The 19,263-nt window shown below is 47.6% G+C and overlaps 1 protein-coding gene across 2 annotated transcripts in view; it reads right to left on the bottom strand.

Annotated features, from left to right (window-relative positions):
• SIPA1L2 (signal induced proliferation associated 1 like 2) overlaps nucleotides 1-19,263 on the bottom strand; it is a 107,967-nt gene that overhangs the window by 12,386 nt on the left and 76,318 nt on the right. For both annotated transcript variants that reach the window (XM_068548846.1, XM_068548847.1), the window contains exons 14-17: nucleotides 17,501-17,725; nucleotides 15,228-15,381; nucleotides 12,914-13,133; nucleotides 4,637-4,768 (exon numbers count right to left, since the gene is read on the bottom strand). In XM_068548846.1, the coding sequence (XP_068404947.1) occupies nucleotides 4,637-4,768; nucleotides 12,914-13,133; nucleotides 15,228-15,381; nucleotides 17,501-17,725 (731 nt within the window). The remainder of the gene's footprint in view (nucleotides 1-4,636; nucleotides 4,769-12,913; nucleotides 13,134-15,227; nucleotides 15,382-17,500; nucleotides 17,726-19,263) is intronic.

The raw sequence follows: 19,263 nt of genomic DNA, 5'->3' as shown, positions 1-19,263 counted from the left end.
GAAGAGCCTACTTCCATCCTGGGATTTGGGCTGGCCTTGGGACTTTCTCTGCCCAATAGAACGTGGTGGATATAATGTTCTGGGTCTTGAAACGCCATGTATCTTCTGCTTATGGTCTCCTGATTCCTTAAGCCACATGTGAAGAAGTATAATTACCCGCTGGAGACAAGGGTCCAGCTAGACCCCAGCTGTTCCAGGTACAGACACATGAGTGGAGTCACCTTAAGGCTCCAGACCCAGTTGAGCTCCAGCTGAATATAGCCATATGTGTGACCTCAGCTGAAACCATAGGAAGCAGAGGAATCACTCAGCTGAGCCTAGCCGACCCATGGAATCATCAGACGTAACAAACCATAGCTGTCTTCAGCCATAAATTTTGGGGTGGTTTGTTATACAGAAATAGGTAACTGAAAAAATTAACAATGCTTTGAAATGAGGCTTATAAAAATATGAAATATATTTTAAAATATCTTACCTACTCTATTTTATAATCTCTAATAATTTCTTTTTGATTTTTAAAATATTTCCTAGATATAGAATCATATCTATAAATATTTCTTTACTTCCAAAATGTATTCCCTTTTTCTTTTCATTGCTTGTTTAAATGTCAAGAATTCCAATACAAAATCAGAGGACACGGTCTCAAAGGATACCCTTGTTTAGTTTCTGTACTTAAGGGATCTACTTAAAACATTAAAAACATTTTTTTCCATTAAGTATTATGTAACTATTTGGTATAGTATTATGTAACTATACTCAATATCTTGTAATAATCTATAAGGGAAAGGAATCTGAAAAAGAATCTATCTATCTATCTATCTATCTATCTATCTATCTATCTATCTATCTATCATCTCTATATACACGTAACTGAATCACTTTGCTGCATACCTAAAACTAACACAACATTGTAAATCAACTATCAATTATACTTCAATTTAAAAAAAAGTATTATGCAACTATTTGGAATAAAGTAGATATTCTTTGTTAGGCTTTGAAGGTATCTCTCAAATCTTAATTTTTATTAGAAATAGGTCCTGATTCTATTACATATATACCCTTTCAGGGAAATCGATATGACAACTTTTAATGACTTCATCTACTATACCTTATTCTAATTAAGTGATATCACTTATATGTGGTATCTCAATCAAATAGGCAGATACATTCCATTTTTTTAAGGCCTGTTTTCAAATGTGCTAACTACTCATGTCAAAGTATGGGCACAGCCTTCTTCCAGAGGGGCCTGAGCTCAATAAGGCATCTTGAACTGCCTTTATTAGTTTGTAATGATTTAACAGGCACATGGGGATTTTCTGGACTATCTTTTCTTCATGATGTTGAGTCTAGCTCAGAAATGGCTTTGAGAATTGGTACAAAAAGACCATGTCGCAGGCAGAGCAACTGGGTCATCTAGGTGAAGACCTTTCTCTTTAAAGTGCTAAGGGGATGCCTATTTTCATAGCAGCACTATTCACAAGAGCCAAGATGGAAGCAACCTAAATGTCCACCGACAGAGGAATGGATAAAGAAGATGTGGTACATATATACAATGGAATATTACTCAGCCATCAAAAAGAATGAAATAATGCCATCTGCAGCAACATGGATGCAACTAGAGATTATCATACTCAGTGGAGTAAGTCAGACAGAGAAGGACAAATATTGTATGATATCACTTATCTGTTGAAATCTAAAATAGGACACAAATGAACATATCTATGGAACAGCAACAGACAGAGAGAACGGACTTGTGGCTGCCAAGGGGGAGGGGGATGGAGGAGGGATGGACAGGGAGTTTGGGGTTAGCAGATGCGAACGATTATATATAGAATGGATAAACAACGAGGTCCTAATGTACAGCACAGAGAACTATATTCAATATTCTGTGATAAACCATAATGGAGACGAATATGGAAAAACGTGTACATATGGATAACTGAATCACTTTGCTGTACAGCAGAAATTAACACAACATTCTAAATCAACTACACTTCAACAAAATAAATTTTTTAAAAAAGTGCTAAGGGGATGGATCACACCTGGCCACCACCGTACCAACTTGCATCACAGCGGAGCTGACACCGATAGAAAAGAATCTGATGAGCCAAAGGTCTGGAGTTGCAAAGTCTTGAACTTTCCTGTGCTGACTAATGTCTCAAGGTGGCATGCTACCCTACGGAGTAACACCGAGAACAACTGAAATTTTTAAACACGACCTCAACTCTTTCCACATTTTCTACAAAATGTTGATTGGAAAGTTCAGACAGGTCAGGTAACCAAAGTCCTCTCCCCCTGCAAATAGAATCCCACATTCTTTCGGTTGAACTTAGGTACCCCTGCCCCTGAGGCACCGGCTAGCTGGGATGTCTCTGCTTTTTCCTCCTTTGTCTGACGACGCCAACTCCCAGCTAGCCTCTAACTCCAGCTCGGAAGGACCCTGAAGAACAGAACTGGAGGGTAGGGCTGGGAGAAGCCTTCCAGGTTCTCTGGAAAGGTCTTCATTTCACAGACAAGCAGGCTGAAGCCCAACACAAGCATGTACCTTAGAGGACTGGTGTCCAGCATTCAGTGTCGGCACAAGGCGTGTAGCTAAGTGACTTGTCCAAAGGCCAGCAGCCCAGCCGTAGGGCTGCGATCACAACCGCAGCCCCCCGGGATGGACAATTCAGTCACTGCTGTCTGCACCATTTTGCCTTCTCACCCTCCCACCTGCAGCCCAGCTCCCTGAAAAAAATCCACTTCATAGCAGCGATTTTATTCGGAAGGGGTGGAAGGGAGCCAAGCAAAGACACAAATGAGGGTGGAGACAAAGTGATATGTGTTGTTTTAAATCAGAAAAATGAACACAAAATGCAGAAGGACCTCAGAGGTTAAAAATTATGCTGTGGGCTGAGACAGCTCAAGGGTGCACAGGGCCCTGTGCGTTTTGGACCTACTGGCTCCTTTGTACGAGCTCTCCTCATTCGGTTATCTTGCTCTGCGCTTGATCAATAAAGATAAGATAAACTGGAGAAGCAGGCTTCCCTTGAGAAACTCATCATCTAATAGGAAGAGACAGAGATGTGAATAATGCAGAATTCAGTGTGGTAAGCACTACGCTAATATTTATGCAGTGGGGGAGCGGAGAAGACAGAATAGAAGTCCTTACACTCTCCTCGGGCAGTAAGACCACAGTGTGCACGGAACAGGCCAGAGAAAATGCTGCTCTCTCTTGCCTGGGCTGCTCTGGACAGAGGTGAGACTGTGCTCGTGCCCTCTGGGGCTCGGTCACGTCGGGCCAGTGTTCGGAGGGCTGTTACAATGCACTCTACCCATCTTCTGGTTGAGAGAGATGAAGGCTGCATTACCAAGCAGACGGGGGCATTCTCAAGTTTTTGCTGTAAAGCAGCAAACCCAGAACAGTTGTACTCTGTCTGATAAGGGAGCAGGAACAGCCTATGCCTTTTGCAGGAGTTTCTCCCCAACAGTTTCCCTGTCACCCCAACTACCAGAGCTAAACGTCCCTGTACTGAATTAACGCGTCCCTGAATTAGCTTGAGAGTAGCTTTCGACTCCCCCCTCCCCCAGACTCCCCCCCAAATGGTGCTTAGGACCAGAGGCACTGATCCCAACTGATGAGAGAAACTGCCTAGCAGGGCAGCTTGTTAGAGAGGCGGTCAGGGCAGCTGACCTCCACACTCCGCAGCAGCCTGACTGCAAAGTGCACCTGCCCCTCCTGGGAAAGGAATCTGAATACCTTTCCTGAAGCCTGCACATCACAGGTGACGGGAACCGAGGACCAGAGCGGGTGAGTCAAAGGAGAGGGAGAGAAAAGGGCCACTCAGGTGGCCATGGCCACCCCTGGGGGGGGCGGCAGTGAAGACGCAGACACACAGGGGAGTCTCAGACAGGTCACCCAGGTGCAGAGGCTGTGGTCATGGAGAGAATGTAGCAGCAAATGGCAGAAAGTCTGAATCCGGGTCGCCGGGGTCCCTGGACCCACGCCTAAGGTCCAGAGGGTGCCTGGGAGGCAAGCATCTCCCTTGTCCGTGGCCCCCTTTACCTGCAGGCTGGAGAAAAGGTGCAGCTTCCCCTCCTAAATTCACAGAAACATTCTCCAGAGATGGTGGAGGGCAGTGTGACAGCCAGAGGGCCCCAGAGATCAGCCAGTCCAGCACCATCCTGACCACATGGTTACAGGAGGAAGCCGGGGCCCGTGCAGGGTGACCCGCCGTGTCAAGGAGGCCACACCAGAGTCTGCAGGGACCCCAAGCCACCAGACGCCCAGGCCTGTGCTTGTCCGGGCAGCTTGGACCTCTGAAGGGCCTTCTCCTCCCGTCTCGCCCCATCACGCTGGGAGGAAAGATAGAGTCTGTGCCCTAGATCCCCACCTCTACATTCCAGGTAAGAAAACACAGGTGTCAGAGGACAAGTGACGCCTGCCAGGTCACAGCTGGCGCCTGACCTGGAAGCAGGTTTGGGGCCCTTTGCCCAGGGCTATTTCCCTGCGTGCCTGGGTCTCCCTAAGGAAAGGCCCTCGGTCTCAGCCCAAGCCATCCCCTGGTTTTCCTCTTGGGAGATGCTCAGAGCATCCAGACGTTAACCCGGACATCCCTGCGTCGCTGCCCCGGCCCCAGAGGCTGCGAGTCTTTACCTTCAAATGCCCGGGCAGCATCCACGAGGTGGGACCAATCTAACCCCGTGGCCGTGTCCGGGAGGGGCATCAGGCCGGGATCTGCGCACTTGGACTTATCTGACAAGGACCCGTCGGAGAACCAGAACTCATCTAGACAGAAACAAAACCAGAGTGTCAGTCAGATCACAGCACGGGTACCGGCTGGGCCCTCCGAGGGGCCCAGGGGGCTTTTTGTGAAAGATCTCCTGTCCCAGGAAAGAAAGAGATACCCCACCGCAGTCACCCAAGAGACACAGCGCTCGAGAGGAGGGGCTTTGTGAAAGAGCCGCGACCTCCAGGCTCACTGAGAGGTCGCCAGCAGGCAGGGGCCGGGTGCAAGTTCAGGACTGAGCCTTCACGTGAATCAGAAAAGCAGAGGTGAGCTTCTCCCGGGTGGGCTTCTCCCGAGGACAGCACCCCAGTCTGACCACCCTCAGGATCACTTCCTGTTTCCCTTGGGGTGACCTCCCCCTATGGGAAGAGTGCTGAAGCCTCTACTGTAAAAACGGTTCGGTGCAATCTCTTTTGTACATTTCGCTATGTACAAAAATGGTGGTTGGATTACTCTTTTGACTTAACGAGGCAGCTTGATCGCTGGCTAAACCAAAACCCTCTCCCTAACCGGCACTGAATGTTTGCTAGTCTCCCTTTCTCTGTGCAAACAGACCTTTTACATTTCTTCTTTAAACTCTCATCACGGGACTTGAAGCGTTTACGTCACTAGCCATACTGGTTGTTAGGAACTCATTACGCACCTGCGGACAAATTTCCCAAAGGCTGGACCTTCTCTAAGGTGCCTCTCCTGGACCTGCCCAGAATGTGGTACGCAGCTGCTCGCGGACACATCTGACTAATTAGACCAATCAAAATAATGACCACCTGGCCGTCTGAGCCCGCAATTAAGGAAGGGATGTAATTAACCAAATGCACCTGTAATTTTAGCGCCCACATCCTTTGGGGAAACTGTGAAATGCTCGCACCTGGACCAGGACAGAGGGTGCCTGCGATCTGTCCTTGAAGGACCCTAATGCACCGTTTCCCAGCACCTTCCACATGCAGCTCTTAGCCTACCTCTAACAGCTGCAGCTAACGATGAAGCCACTCTGTTTTTAATGTTAACGCACTTAAATGTGGAACCATCGCCCCTCCATCTTGAAGGGAAACCAGTAACGGGTATTTTATCAACACCGTTCCCGCCACCCTCCCTCTCCACGTGCTCCAGTGTGTTCTATGTTTGATGTTCTCTGTCCCTGTCTGCTTCTCTCCTGACGGGCCCCTCTGGACCCAGGGAGGCACCGAAGGGCAGAGGCTGGGCTGACCCCGCCCAGGTCCCGTCTTCACCCAGAATTTAAGGTTCAACCCCCCCCCCGCCCCACAGAGAGAAGGGTCAGGAAGCCCAGGGACCCTCAATCACGTCCCCTGTCTCTCAAACACATCAGCTGCTTTGCTTAAAGCAGGTTGTCTGCACCAAGTGAAAAGAAATTATTTGACTAGGGGGGAACTACTTTTGCCACTGATTTCCCTGCAGCTGAGTTGGTCAGGAATAGGGGTGTGTGTGTCGCAGCTCTGGGAAGGGTGCCCCGGGCCGGCTGGAAGCCGGTGTGCATGGGGCACGCCCCTCACCTCCTGCCTCTCCTTCCCTCACTGGAGAGGAAAACGTCAGGGAGTGAAAAATTATTCAGCTGAATGAACATTTTTACCGAAAGTACAGTCTCTTGGTCATGTATGGCTAAGAAATGTCAACCTGAGGATTTTCTTTGCCTTTATAGAGAAATAATCCTTCTTCACCTGAGCTTCTGGCATCCTAGAGCCTAAAATCAAACCCGGTACACATTCCGTGCGCTGTCTGCTTTCTCCCCAGCGCCAGCAGACAACGCCCTGACTGGCTCTAACAGGAGTCAAGGCAGACAGCAAAATAACAGAGGGCAAGAGGGGAAGACGCAGTGAGGGGGGGAGCTGGGCTACAGTCCCTTGTCCCCTCTTCCCGTCCCTCCTGCGTTCGTAAGCTCAAACAGCATCTTCCCCAAACGCCCAACGGGGGACTGACAAAGGAGCCCTGACCATCCTGGGTTAAAAGATCGGAGCTCTCACTCTGTGTGGCACCAGTCTGAAGTTTGGTGGCTGGGAAGTTCCTGCCCAGAGTGAGTGTGTGTGGGGTGAGTGGGCCTAGCGACCCACAGAGCAGGGGGTTGTCAGAACCAGAGGCAAGCCCAGGGCATCCTTCTAACCTCCTCCAACTTCTATGGATAACCAGGAAGCAAAAGGAGGGATATTTCTTCTTTACTGTAAACAGTCCCTCCTCTCCCCCAGTTGTCAATGGGACTTTCGTGTTTATTTGACACTATGGAACTGGCAAAGATGCTTAGTAAATTGGAGAAGATTCCCTCCCTCAAGAGTTTATTTGGAGTACTATCCACTCACCCGTCTACGGTGTGTTTGTTAAATGCCTACTGTATGCCTAAAGATGGGGCGGAGCAGTGGGTAAGACAGACAAGGCCCACCCTCTCACAGAGCTTACACGACGAGTGACACGGACAGAGGGAAGAAACAAATGAACAAGATCATACAAGCAGTGGCATGCTGCAGGGAGGCCTGTCCGAGGAGGCAACAGTCACCAAGACACAGCCCAGCAGCAGCTGCCTGGGGAAAAGCAGTTCCGGGAGCAGAGCTCCGAGAAAGCACGGACTGAAGTCCAAATGCATTGTCGTTCGGTAAGCAGGACGATACCAGTGTCAAGGAGTGTCACTTTAAATGAAGTAGGAGCCGCCTAAGTTCCTCTCTGTATTCTTTTTCTTTTTTTGGGGGGCCATGCTACGCAGCTTGCGGGATCTTAGCTCCCTGACCAGGGATGGAACCTGGGCCCTCAGCAGTGAGAGAGCTCAGAGCCCTAACCACTGGACCATCAGGGAATTCCCCTAAGTTCCTCTCTGAATTATCAAAATGAAAAGCACCGTACACACTGCTATATTTAAAATAAATAATCAACAAGGACCTACTGTAAAAAAAAAAAATTAAAAAATAAATCTTTTTTTAAAAAAAAGCACCTAAAATTTTTGCAATGCTTGGAAAATCATATAATCGGAAAAAAATTAGCTTTCTTTTTTTTTTTTTGTCCAAGACTCCACCAAAAATTCTTTATAATACTTATAACTGACATTAGGTATCACCCAGGTGACGTTTACTCTGCACCTGCTGTACTCTGGGTCCCACCAGGTACTGTATCAGTACCTAGGGATGGGGTAACCCTAAGGCGCAGGTTCTGCCCTTGAGAAGCCCACAGGAGCATGGTGTCGCTCTGGGGTCTGGGCAAGTACGTACAGGCACCAGCCCCTGCGCTTGGTGTGACTGCAGCAGCTGTAACTGGCTTGTCTCCTGAGCTTTCCGGATGGGGCAGAAAAGGCGCGACTTGGGTACCAAAGCCTGTTATTTCAAGGCCAGTTCTCTCAGGCCCACGCTGCTCCTCTGGCCAAGCCGGGAGAGAAAGCGACTCGTGGCTTCCGAAGGGCAGCCGATGTCCAGGCACCGCTGCCGGGGCCTCTGCTCTACTGGCCTGGACATCGACCTTGGGGCTTCCTGTTTGTTTATCCCGACCCTGAAATCGCGGGGACCAGCTTTATTGAGTCTGACTTCCTCACTGTTGTTATAAATGCGGAGGGGCCTTCCTGTTACCATTTCCTGGTGGTCAGATAGCTGCGGTTTCACAATGACCCTCCAGAAACCAATGGATGTTTATTACAGTGGAGACTGAGAACATTTGAAAAAGGGAGAAAGAAGCGCCACACAGAGTCGGAGAACACTCTTCCTCTGATGGCCACGGATGCTGTCTGCGACGCCAGCGGAAGCAAGGGCAACTCTTCTGCTGGTTACACACCACTAAGTCTGCACCTGGGGTCTGTGGCATCTTCAGTGGGTACTAAATGATAAGGAAAACACTGATTTCTTTTATTTCTGCTAAAACTCGCTTTTAAACTTCAAGGAGCGTCCTTTGTGAGGGGCCTAGGTCACAACTATAGGATTTGGGAACATACAGAACCTAACACCCTGTTTGGTTTTATTTGATTTATTTATTTTATTTTATTATTTATTTTTGGCTGCGTTGGCTCTTCGTTGCTGCGCGCGGGCTTTCTCTAGTTGCGGCGAGCGGGGGCTACTCTTCGTTGCGGTGTGCGGGCTTCTCATTGCGGTGGCTTCTCTTGTTGCGGAGCACGGGTTCTAGGCACGTGGGCTTCAGTAGTTGTGGCACGGGGGCTCAGTAGTTGTGGCTCACGGGCTCTAGAGCGCAGGCTCAGTAGTTGTGGCGCACGGGCTTAGTTGCTCCGCGGCATGTGGGATCTTCCCGGACCAGGACTCGAACCCGTGTCCCCTGCGTTGGCAGGTGGATTCTTAACCACTGCGCCACCAGGGAAGCCCTAATACCCTGTTTTTATTTCTCAAGATTTAAGAACTCTTGTTAGTCTACCCACATAGGAAGATTTCTACCATTCCTTGGAGAGTTTCATAAAACTCCATTTTGCAAAAAACCAGTAATTCTCTTTAAACATGCTCTAAACCTGCCAATGCTTGGGACTGCACTGAACAAAGCCAGGTAACCACATGGTCAAGGAGACAAGGATACTATGAGCGCTTTTCAATATCATTGGTTTTCGGGCCTGTGAACTGTGTGTCAAAATGGCCGCTCCCTATTCTTTTTTTCTACCTGGGCCCCAAAAGAAATTTTACTCTGAAATCCACCAATGATGGAAACAAAAGGCCCCAAATGCAATGCAGAAAGATCTCAGAATTTGTTCAATTTTTCCAGCTGGTCATATTTTTAATACCTCCAAGTTGAAGACATAATGATACAGCACATTCAGGGATCCCCAAACCGCCCCCAGGAAGTATGTATGAATCATGACATGAGTCACATCCAAAATGTGCTTGTTAAGTGTCATCTGTCTTCCAAGGTTGGATTAAGATCCTGGTCTCAGGAGAAGAGAGATTCTGAGATGGGCCCAAGTTTGAGACATGGAAAAGCTAAAACTGTCTGAACGAGAAGCCGGTGACTGATAATTACATGGAGAAAAGGTGGGGCGATGAGGTTTCCTGAGGCTCACTGTGAAAAGATGGGCTTGGCAACCCTCCCCCGTGCTGTCCTTGCTCCAAATTAGGAACAAGATCCAAATGAGTCTCTATGAGTGGAAGGTCAGATGCTTCCTGGGAAACTTTAGGAGAATACGTGTGCCTTCTGCATATTCTTGCTCAACCTCTGTAGCTACTGAAGCATCCAGAGCTACAAGCTCTGGCAGAACTAACCTAACTTCCACTGCAAGTCTTCTCGTGAAGCTAAGTCTCTGAGAAACTAAGAGAAACGCCTGGGCGACCCCAAATAGTCCTCATTTCTCGCTCACAGGCGTCTGCTGACCACAAGCTCCCACTTGTCAACTCTCTGGCTTGTTCCAGGGCCAGACTGTTGGAACTATTCTCAGAGCGATATCTGCTCACAGGGGCTCTGCTGAGTGACCAGAAACCACAGAAAGCAAAAGATGACTGAAATCTGCCTTGAGCAGATACAGGAGTAACAACCACACAGGTGAATGTGGGCGTCAGGGGTCCCAGGGACAACCAGATCCTTGCAGTTGAACCTCTTGGTGGGCAGGGAGGAGGGAATCAGAAGTGTCTTGGGGGAGACACATTAATTCAAATTACTCCCAGCTCCCTTGTTTATATTTTGTCATTTGATCCACCAAACCTAGCGAATTTTTTTTTCTGAGTAGGTTGTGAAGTTTAGAAATTGGAGGAGTCACGTGGCCAAATAAGAAGGTTTCATCTGAGAAGCGCAAACAGCAAGGGCCACTCTTACTGCTTTTCCCAGAGGAAGAGACGATGAAGGCAAGTCAGGCAGTTTTTAACCTGGATAGTGGAGAGTGTATCCTGCCTGTTTCCATTGTACCTTTGAACATACTAAGAAAGGATACAGGGACGTCCCTGGTGGCGCAGTGGTTAAGAATCCGCCTGCCAACGCAGGGGACACGGGTTCGAGCCCTGGTCTGGGAAGATCCCACATGCCGCGGAGCAACGAAGCCTGGGCGCCACAACTACTGAGCCTGCGCTCTAGAGCCCGTGAGCCACAACTACTGAAGCCCACGTGCCTAGAGCCTGTGCTCCGCAACAAGAGAAGCTACCGCAATGAGAAGCCTGCGCACCGCAACGAAGAGTAGCTCCTGCTCCCTGCAACTAGAGAAAGCCCGCGCGCAGCAACGAAGACCCGATGCAGCCAAAAATAAATAAATAAATAAAAATTTAAAAAAGGATAAATTGGCATACCCAGACAATAAAACAGTAGTCAGCACTAAAAAGAAGTGAGCTATCAGGCCGTGGAGGAAAATTAAATGTATTCCTGGAAAGGCTACACCCTGTATGACTCCAACTATATGACACCTGGAAAGGACAAAACTATGGAGACAGTAAAAAAGAACGACTGATTTACCAGGCGTGAGGGGGAGAGAGGGATGAACAGGTGGAGCACAGAGGCTTTTTAGGGAGATGAAAATACTCTGTAAAATACTACAGTGGTAGATATGTCATCATGCATTTGTCCAAACACATAGACTGTACGACGCCGGGAGTGAACCCCAACGCAAACTATGCACTTTGGGTGATGAAGATGTGTCAGTGTCCTCTAACAAATGTACCCTGTGGTCGGGGGGAGACTGAGCGCCTGTAGGGGCAGCGGGTGTGTACACGGGAAGTCTGCATGCCTTCCGCTCACTTTTGCTGTGAACCTAAGACTGTTCTAAGTAAATGATGTTTATTAAGAAAAAAAAAGCAAAGCCAAAAAAAGGATAGAGAGTTTACCCTTAAGCAATGCGGGTGTTAGGGGCGTCGACCTCCCACACAGTGGAAAATCTGCGTGTACTTTACAGTTGGCCCCCGTATCCGAGGTGCCACATCCCCTGATCCAACCAACCGTGGAGCATGCAGTACTGTGATATTTACATGGAAAAAAAATCTGTGTGTAAGTCGATCTGCACAGTTCAAATCCGTGTTGTTCAAGGGTCAATTGTGTGTCTTCCACATGGACGCAAATGAAAGGTAGAATGTAAGAACTACAGTAACATATATACTGTAGATTTCACAATCATACCTCAAGCATTTTTAAGTGGAAGATATGACATCTGCAAGAAAATAGAGTTTTACTGGTTTTAGGAAAGCTTTAGGAGGCCATTAAAGTTACCTATTTACAAAAAAGGACAAACATTTGGAGAAATGTTAGGGTATTAGAATATGTCTGTCTGACCTTCATACCTTTATCAAGAGGGAGTATTTCTCCAATTTAGGCAAATGGACTTTTCATAACAGGCAGGATATTATGTTACTTAAAGAAATAGATTAAGAATTTTATGAGACAAGGTTCATTTCCAATTATGTTAAACATTAGAAAGCTTATTAGAACTTTTATTTCATTTAGCCTGGGACTTATATGTGTATTATGAAGTTCAAATTGGTTCTAAAGATAATGCTTTCTACGATGAAATTAAAAAAAACCCTGACAGTGAATATATTTCTGATTTAATCCTCATTCATCCTGTACAATAGAAATTAACTATGAAAAAAGGAAATAAAGCTAACTAATGTTAAAAAAAATCACCCTTCAACACTGACACGTTAATAGGAAACTAACACTATGTAAAAAGGAAAGATTTTAGGATTTGAAGGAAAATCATCTGGAAATTATCTAGTCAACCTGTGGCCAATAAATTGGGAGTGAACTGGACACAGAGAACCTAAGTGATGGGACATGGTACCACGTGGGAAGAGCCAGGGCTGGGACCCAGGTGTCCCGATGCCCACCTGCCACCTTCGCCTTCACCAGATCTGGAAGATCAAGAAGAAACAGACACAGGAGGCAAGAAAACCAATCTTCCTCCCTGCATGCTGCCCACCGGAAAATCTACCACCATGGCACCCTTTTCTCTTTATCAGGTTTAGACACTTTTTTCTTTATAGATGTAATAGCTGAGTTGAGTATAAAGGTCACTATTTTACTTGCTAAAAACGTTTATTATGGGTTTTTCAATTTTCTGAAAAATTGGTAGTGGTGCTCAACTTTTAAAAAATGTCCACTTTGGGGCTCTTATCACATTTAAAAATCATTAAAAGAGAAAACACACCACCAAATGATATATAGTTTAAAGAATAAACAAGTCCCTCCAACCCCCGTAGGAGACCCACCCCAGAGAGCCCACGAGGACAGCTCGGGCCACCCCAGGCACTTACTCCGCGGGCTTCCCATGCTGGGCGCCGGCTGGGTCCGGGGTGGCAGGGTGCTGTGGTAGGGCGGGGTGGTGCTGAACAGGATGTCACTGGGCAGGGCCTGGTCAAGGATGGAACTTCGGGAGCTGCCGAAGGAAGACCCCCTGCGGTGGCTGCAAATGCTCTCGTCCGAGAGGGTGCGGTACAGCGAGCGCCGTGGGGACAGGTTCCCATAGAACGAAAACTAGGGGTTGAGACAGGAGGAGGGAAGGGAAGACAGATGTCAGAAAGCTGACAGCGTGAAACGCATCTGACTGACTTCGGCGGGGTCCTGTACCACCGTGGGAGCATCTCTGAGCAGCAGTTGTGCGCAGAGCCTCAGCCTAAGGATGCTATACCAGGCACGCAGGTCACCGAGGCAAACGCGCCAGGGCTTCCTGCAGTTATTGGATTTGGCTCTTGTCCTCCTTTGACGTTCTGTGAAATATTACCACGAATTAGACAGGCACAGCTCTATTCTGAAATGTTAAATGGACACACACAGGTTCAAGAAAGACAGTACTGGTCCAGGAAAGTCTTACTGTCTACATACTCTAAAGGTTCACTCACAGAAGTCTATTACAGTTGTTGAGAATTGAGTTAGAGTAATCAATCATAACCAGATTTAAAGAAACCATTAAAATTATCGTGTTAAATCACAGATAGGGTAGGGAAGATTCATACTAAAGAGGCAAGTAGTCAAAAACTCAAGAAAAATTAAATCAAATCTGAATTTCCAACTCCTTCTATATCCTGAACCACATTCCTTTTACACCAATAACAGTAAAAGCCGGAATGTTTGCATCAAGCAAATACAGAAATGGCTATTTACGTTTGTGAATGTAGCCAGAAGGCTAAAAGTATTTCTATTGTATGTGTCCCTTTCATTCTGTCAAAGTCTGTCCAGCTGATGAATGGGAGCCAGCGTGTGTGTGAACTGCAAAGTTAAGTTTACACTATGAAAAGAAGGCGATTTGTCTTAGAAGAAAAAAAAAACACATGTCAAGGAGAAGTTTGTTCCTATTAAAAGAAAAGCTATTTGCACTTTCGGTACAACAGCCTGCACCCAAGCTTATACAGTACCATATACGTGGTCTGATACAAGTTAAAAAAAAAAAAAAAAAAAAAGACTCATTCTGTTGAGTTCCTCCGAGATTCCCTCTTCACACACAACCAGCAGGCTCTTCAGAACATGATTACAGGCCCATTAGATTAAAGCGGCTTTGAGGTAGTATCTCATGAGAGTGTTACTCTAAGAGCACAATTAGGTTAATTGCAGCATTGTTTTATTATAGGGAAGACGGCAGCACAAAGACTTGCTGTTTATCCCGATCAGTCAAGACGGCCATGCCTGACTTTTTTCTTTTCCTTTCATTTGGACAAGAGAGCGCTGAATTAGAAGGGAGAAAGGCCTGCATTCCACGGCTGACTCTGCCCCCAAATATTTATGGGAACGTCACATTTCATCAGTTGGGGCACCAGTTACTTGCCAGAAGAGGAGATTGGGCTAGATTACCTGTGAGTCCTTTTTCATACTTTCCATTACTTAACAGAGTGGTTTAAGAGACTGTAATACTACATAATAAAACTAAAACTAATAAGGACAATAAAGTCATCTAACGGTAGCGAGGGTCTGCGCCATGGTAATGAAGCCGTGCCCTCGAATGTGAGGTTGGTTTGTGAGACTGATGCGTGGCCTTTCCTTGTGAGTGCTCACGGTTTTACAAGCACGGGGCAAGTGCCATCTGATTTACAACGCCAGGCAGCAGAGTACCTAACTCCAGCCCATTTCTGGAACAGGATTACACCCAAGCAGGACGGCTTGGAGAACTCTATCCTTGGTACAAGTTCCGGAGCAAAAGTCAGGCGGTGTGAATTTTAACAGCTACTATTTCTGATGACCTGTTATATCCGGGTCCTCTGTGAAGTTGGTTCTTATCTTTGCTGTAACTCTGTAGTACATTTATCATTGCTTCCTCTTTTCAGAGGACGACACTGGGCCAAGAGATTAAGTCACATGAACAAAATCACACGGCTGATGGTCACTGCAGCCGAGAGCTGAGGCCAGGCCCGCCTGCCTCTAGCTTCCTCTATCCGTCTAGAAAGCTGCCCTTCCTGACCTCTCCCAGGCTCACTCTGCTTCCTGGGGGAATAACAGTGAAAATGGCCAAGCGGGCACAGAGCTGTGGGCAGGATCACGAGAGAGACCACATGTGGGAGAACTCTGGAAGCCCTGGCGTCTCTTTAGGCTTTTCCTTAGTGTTTCCAGTAACTTCAAAGCTACACAAAAGTCACTAACCTTTCTCCTGCCCTCCTCCACTGAGGGGCTGTCGGGAAGCATCAATTTCAGAAAGTCTTCTTTTGAGAGCACGTGGTGAGTTTCTGAGACGTCATCTCCCACCACTGCCTGCTGCTGAGCTGCGGTGGACAGGAGACCCATCTCACCATACAGCCTGGTGAAACAAGGCAGAAGGAAACTGAAGACGAGTCGTCAGCTTATCTGTAGAACGCCTGTAGCCTTGTGAATTAAAATCCAGTCACCAGTTTCACCCACCACGTTCATTCACACACAGCTCTTCTAAGTCATTGAGCTGCATTTCACTTCTGCTGCATTTCTCCCAGATCCCCATGCCATCTTACATTTGTGAAATGAGTGCAAACTTAGGTTTCTGAATAATGCGGAAACAGATCAGATCCCCAAAGCCCTGGAGGAGAAAACATAGAGCCAACTTTTCAAATAAGGCTGTGTTTTCCCTTTCCTAACCTGTGTCAGAAAACACAGTTTCAATAATTCATCAGAGATTATCCCGCGTTCTTTGAAGGAAGCCTGGTGCTTCTCAGGAGCTTGAGAGAGCCTTTCTCTTGTGGCTGGGCAACCCGACGCACCGTCCACCTTGCAACACGGAGAGCCGGACCCCGGGGAACCTGATGTTGAACAGTAATCCACCCGGGTGCATGCCAAGCATTTTTATTATCAGCCATTTCGCAAAGCCGTTTGGATAAATAAAGCAGCTGTCCCCCTTGATTATCAGTATATAGAAATGTATTTATGGACAACAAAAGACTGTCTAGCCGAATTACTGTTTTCAGCCCTTTTCTTCAGAAAACTGGGGAGTCGTTTTTAAAAGGTTTGGTCTGCAAATGTAATCTGAGCCACGGAACATTCCTGAAGACACGGTGGGTGAAGAACCAGGGGCCGTACTGTCAGCAGAGGCGGACGGGCCGCACGACCTGAAACATGATGCTTCAGGAACCCACGGCCCAGGGCGGCAGCTTGCAGAGGATGACCTGCGTGTGACTGTCCTGCGTCCCCGAGATGACCCCATCTCCAAAGCCAGGCTACTGTGTTGCAGGGTGACGGCTCACTGGGGAATTATCAGGATATGAAACTCACATGAACATGCTCAAAATTAAGAACGATTTATCGGAACTCGCTACGGCTCCTGCTTTGTTCAGGTTTCCCGAACTTTTCGGCTCTGTAAGTAGCAGCGGCGCTGACGACGTGAAAGCGGTGACTGGGGAAGAAGCTTTCAAAACTTTTAAATGTGACTGAAGATGTGGTTGGCTTGGGAGCTAAAAAAGAACCCAGGACCCGCGGGATGGGGGCTCTGCACGGAATGAACCCCCGTGGGAAGACCCGCCATGGAGGGTTTGTGATGAGGCCGTCAGACGTGCCCAGCTGTGGGCCCTGAGATTCGGGGGTGGACGTGCTCAAGAGCTCCAGGCCCTATCTGCTTTGGGAAAGACGCCGGGGAGAAAAAAACAAACCCAGGTCTCGTCAGTAACTGCTGGGATAAAAAGGTAATACCGAAAATCACTAATAAAATGCACTATTCCGGTTTCCCTCTGTGTTTGAATAAAAATTGCTAGCCTCTTTTCCTGCTAACTTAGTGACTTTATTCAAATTGACAAATGATACGTCGATAAGTATGCTCCGAGGGTCTACTACGTGCGAGTCACGAGGACGTACAGAGGTGAGCGGGACATGGTACGTGAATATAAAAGCAAGGAACATAAATTTGTTTTAGGGACTTCCCTGGTGGCGCAGTGGTTGAGAATCCGCCTACTAGTGCAGGGGACACGGGTTCGAGCCCTGGTCCGGGAGGATCCCACATGCTGCGGAGCCACTAAGCCCGTACGCCACAACTACGGAGCCTGCGCTCTACAGCCCGCGAGCCACAACTACTGAGACCACGAGCCACAACTACTGAAGCCCGCGCGCCTAGAGCCCGTGCTCCGCAACAAGAGAAGCCACCGCAATGAGAAGCCCGCACACCGCAACTAGAGAAAGCCCGCGTGCAGCAACGAAGACCCAACACAGCCAAAAATAAATAAAATAAATTTATATAAAAAAAAAGAACTTTGTTTTAATTTTATATGAGAACATCAAGGAAAGAGAAGACTTTTAAAGAGAAATATAAATGCCAACATTTAAAGAGCTTTACCGAGATGTTTCTCGATTACTCTTTTTTTAGAAAACCTGTTTCTACTGGGGGGAAAAATACATTAGCTTGGTCCATGCCCCAGATGCCCAAGGTTTGCCTAGAGAAGAGCCCCCCCCGGACGCCTTACCCCTGACACTCAGCCACTTCGGGTTCCTCGGGCGGCGGGCTGTCTTCCGATTTCTTCCAGCCGATGACATATTTGTTCACGGCCCCTTGCCGGTGGTAGGCCTTGGACACGGACCCCGGGGCCTGTTGACTGCTGTTGTGAGACACGATGTACACTTTGGACGTATCCAGAGACCCACTACTTTTGGAACCGTGAGCCGAGGGGCTTCCTGAATGGTGTGAACCACTGGGGAGAAAAAGACAGAAGCTGCGATACAATCAGATCTCAGCGGGGTGGGCACGTTGCCAAACTCAGAGCCATCACGCACGACTCCTGTCCTTCTCTGTGAGCAAAATCGGGCAGAGGAGGGCAGATGTGACCGCCTCTCTGCCACGTGCCTTTGGAACGCCCTGCTTCCCACAGGCCAAGGGTGTTCACGTGCAAAGCTGTACGCCTGTGGCCGGAAGGATGTTCAGTAGAAAAATGGGCACCACAGTGATGCCTCAAAAGAAAAGAAACTCAAATGGTGAATAAACATAAGAGGAAGGGCTCAACCTCCGCCATCCCCAGGGAAATGCCAGTGCAAACCACTGCAGAATATCAGGGCACGCTCACCAGACTGGCAAAAATGGGAGCCTCTTACGAAGAGAGCGCGGTGTTAGCCAGCACCTGGGGCAATGGTCACAAGCCCGATGTGCTTTTCCAGTTTCCTCATTCAGGCTTGATTAAAAATGTCTTTGACCCCAATAGTAAAATATTTTAAAGTTAAACTCTAAGAACAAATGTATCGAATCCATTTGACCGGCAACGTGGCAAAAACCCATGTTTAGCAGCAGTAACGTTGTTATAAAGGTTTCCTCTGAAGCAGATCAACATTCTAGAATGTGGGCAATAAGGTTTTCATGAATCCTTTCCTTCTAGACTCATGTTCTTATTTTAGAGTCTCACTGCCAGCTCCCAATCCTTTACCAAGAGTAAACAGTATGATGACATGAGTAAGTGTAAACAACAGATAATCACATGAGCCATTTACAGGAGAAGCCAGAACACGGGATTTTTTGTTTTGGTTTTTTGGCGGTTGATTTGTTTCACTTTGCAAAAGCTTGGTTAGGCTCCTATGAATACTGCTTTGTATTCTGAGCTCTTATCTAAGTGCCCTGCCCTCGTAGGAGAAAAAAAAACAAACAAACCAACCAAAATGGGTTTGCTGAATTAAAAGCCTGGAGTAGCAGGAGAGCTGGCTAGGCATGTGCTTGTGCCGCTTAACGGGTGGTGATTCCTGCACACCCCTCCCTCCACCCCCGTCCTCCCCTCACACCAGTGCGGCTTGTCTTCAGGAGTCCTAAGTCCCCCTACCCAGTCCTCAGTGCAATCCTGGAATCACACCACACACATAATTGACGCTGGCTCTACTCCTGGATGGCTGTTGGGAGCGTGTGCGTGTGTGGCGGAGCTGGTGGGGATGGTAGTGATGCTGGTGGTGAAAAACCAGAATCAGAGTATTAAGAACGTGCCATAGATGGTCTGGGATCTGCGAACAGTCGGCCGGCTTGTGCCTCCTATTTCCTTAGGCTCCCCAAGGCACTGGGTTACCAACTCAATCAACAAGCATTTATCAACAGTCTTCTTAGACTTCCCTCCTTCACTCAACAAACATTCCAATGCTTGTCAAGTTCAAGGACCTGTATGTACTAAGTGCTGTGGCTACAGAGTGAAGGAGACAGGCCCAGGCTCTCTAGATGAGAGGAGACAGCAGCCTGGGGTGAGGTACACAGTGAGCTCAA

This window comes from Eschrichtius robustus, chromosome 7 (genome assembly GCF_028021215.1).
Source record: "Eschrichtius robustus isolate mEscRob2 chromosome 7, mEscRob2.pri, whole genome shotgun sequence".
NCBI lineage: Eukaryota > Metazoa > Chordata > Mammalia > Artiodactyla > Eschrichtiidae > Eschrichtius > Eschrichtius robustus.
The sequence above is the reverse complement of the archived record's forward strand: the minus strand, read 5'-3'. Positions and strand labels throughout refer to the sequence as shown.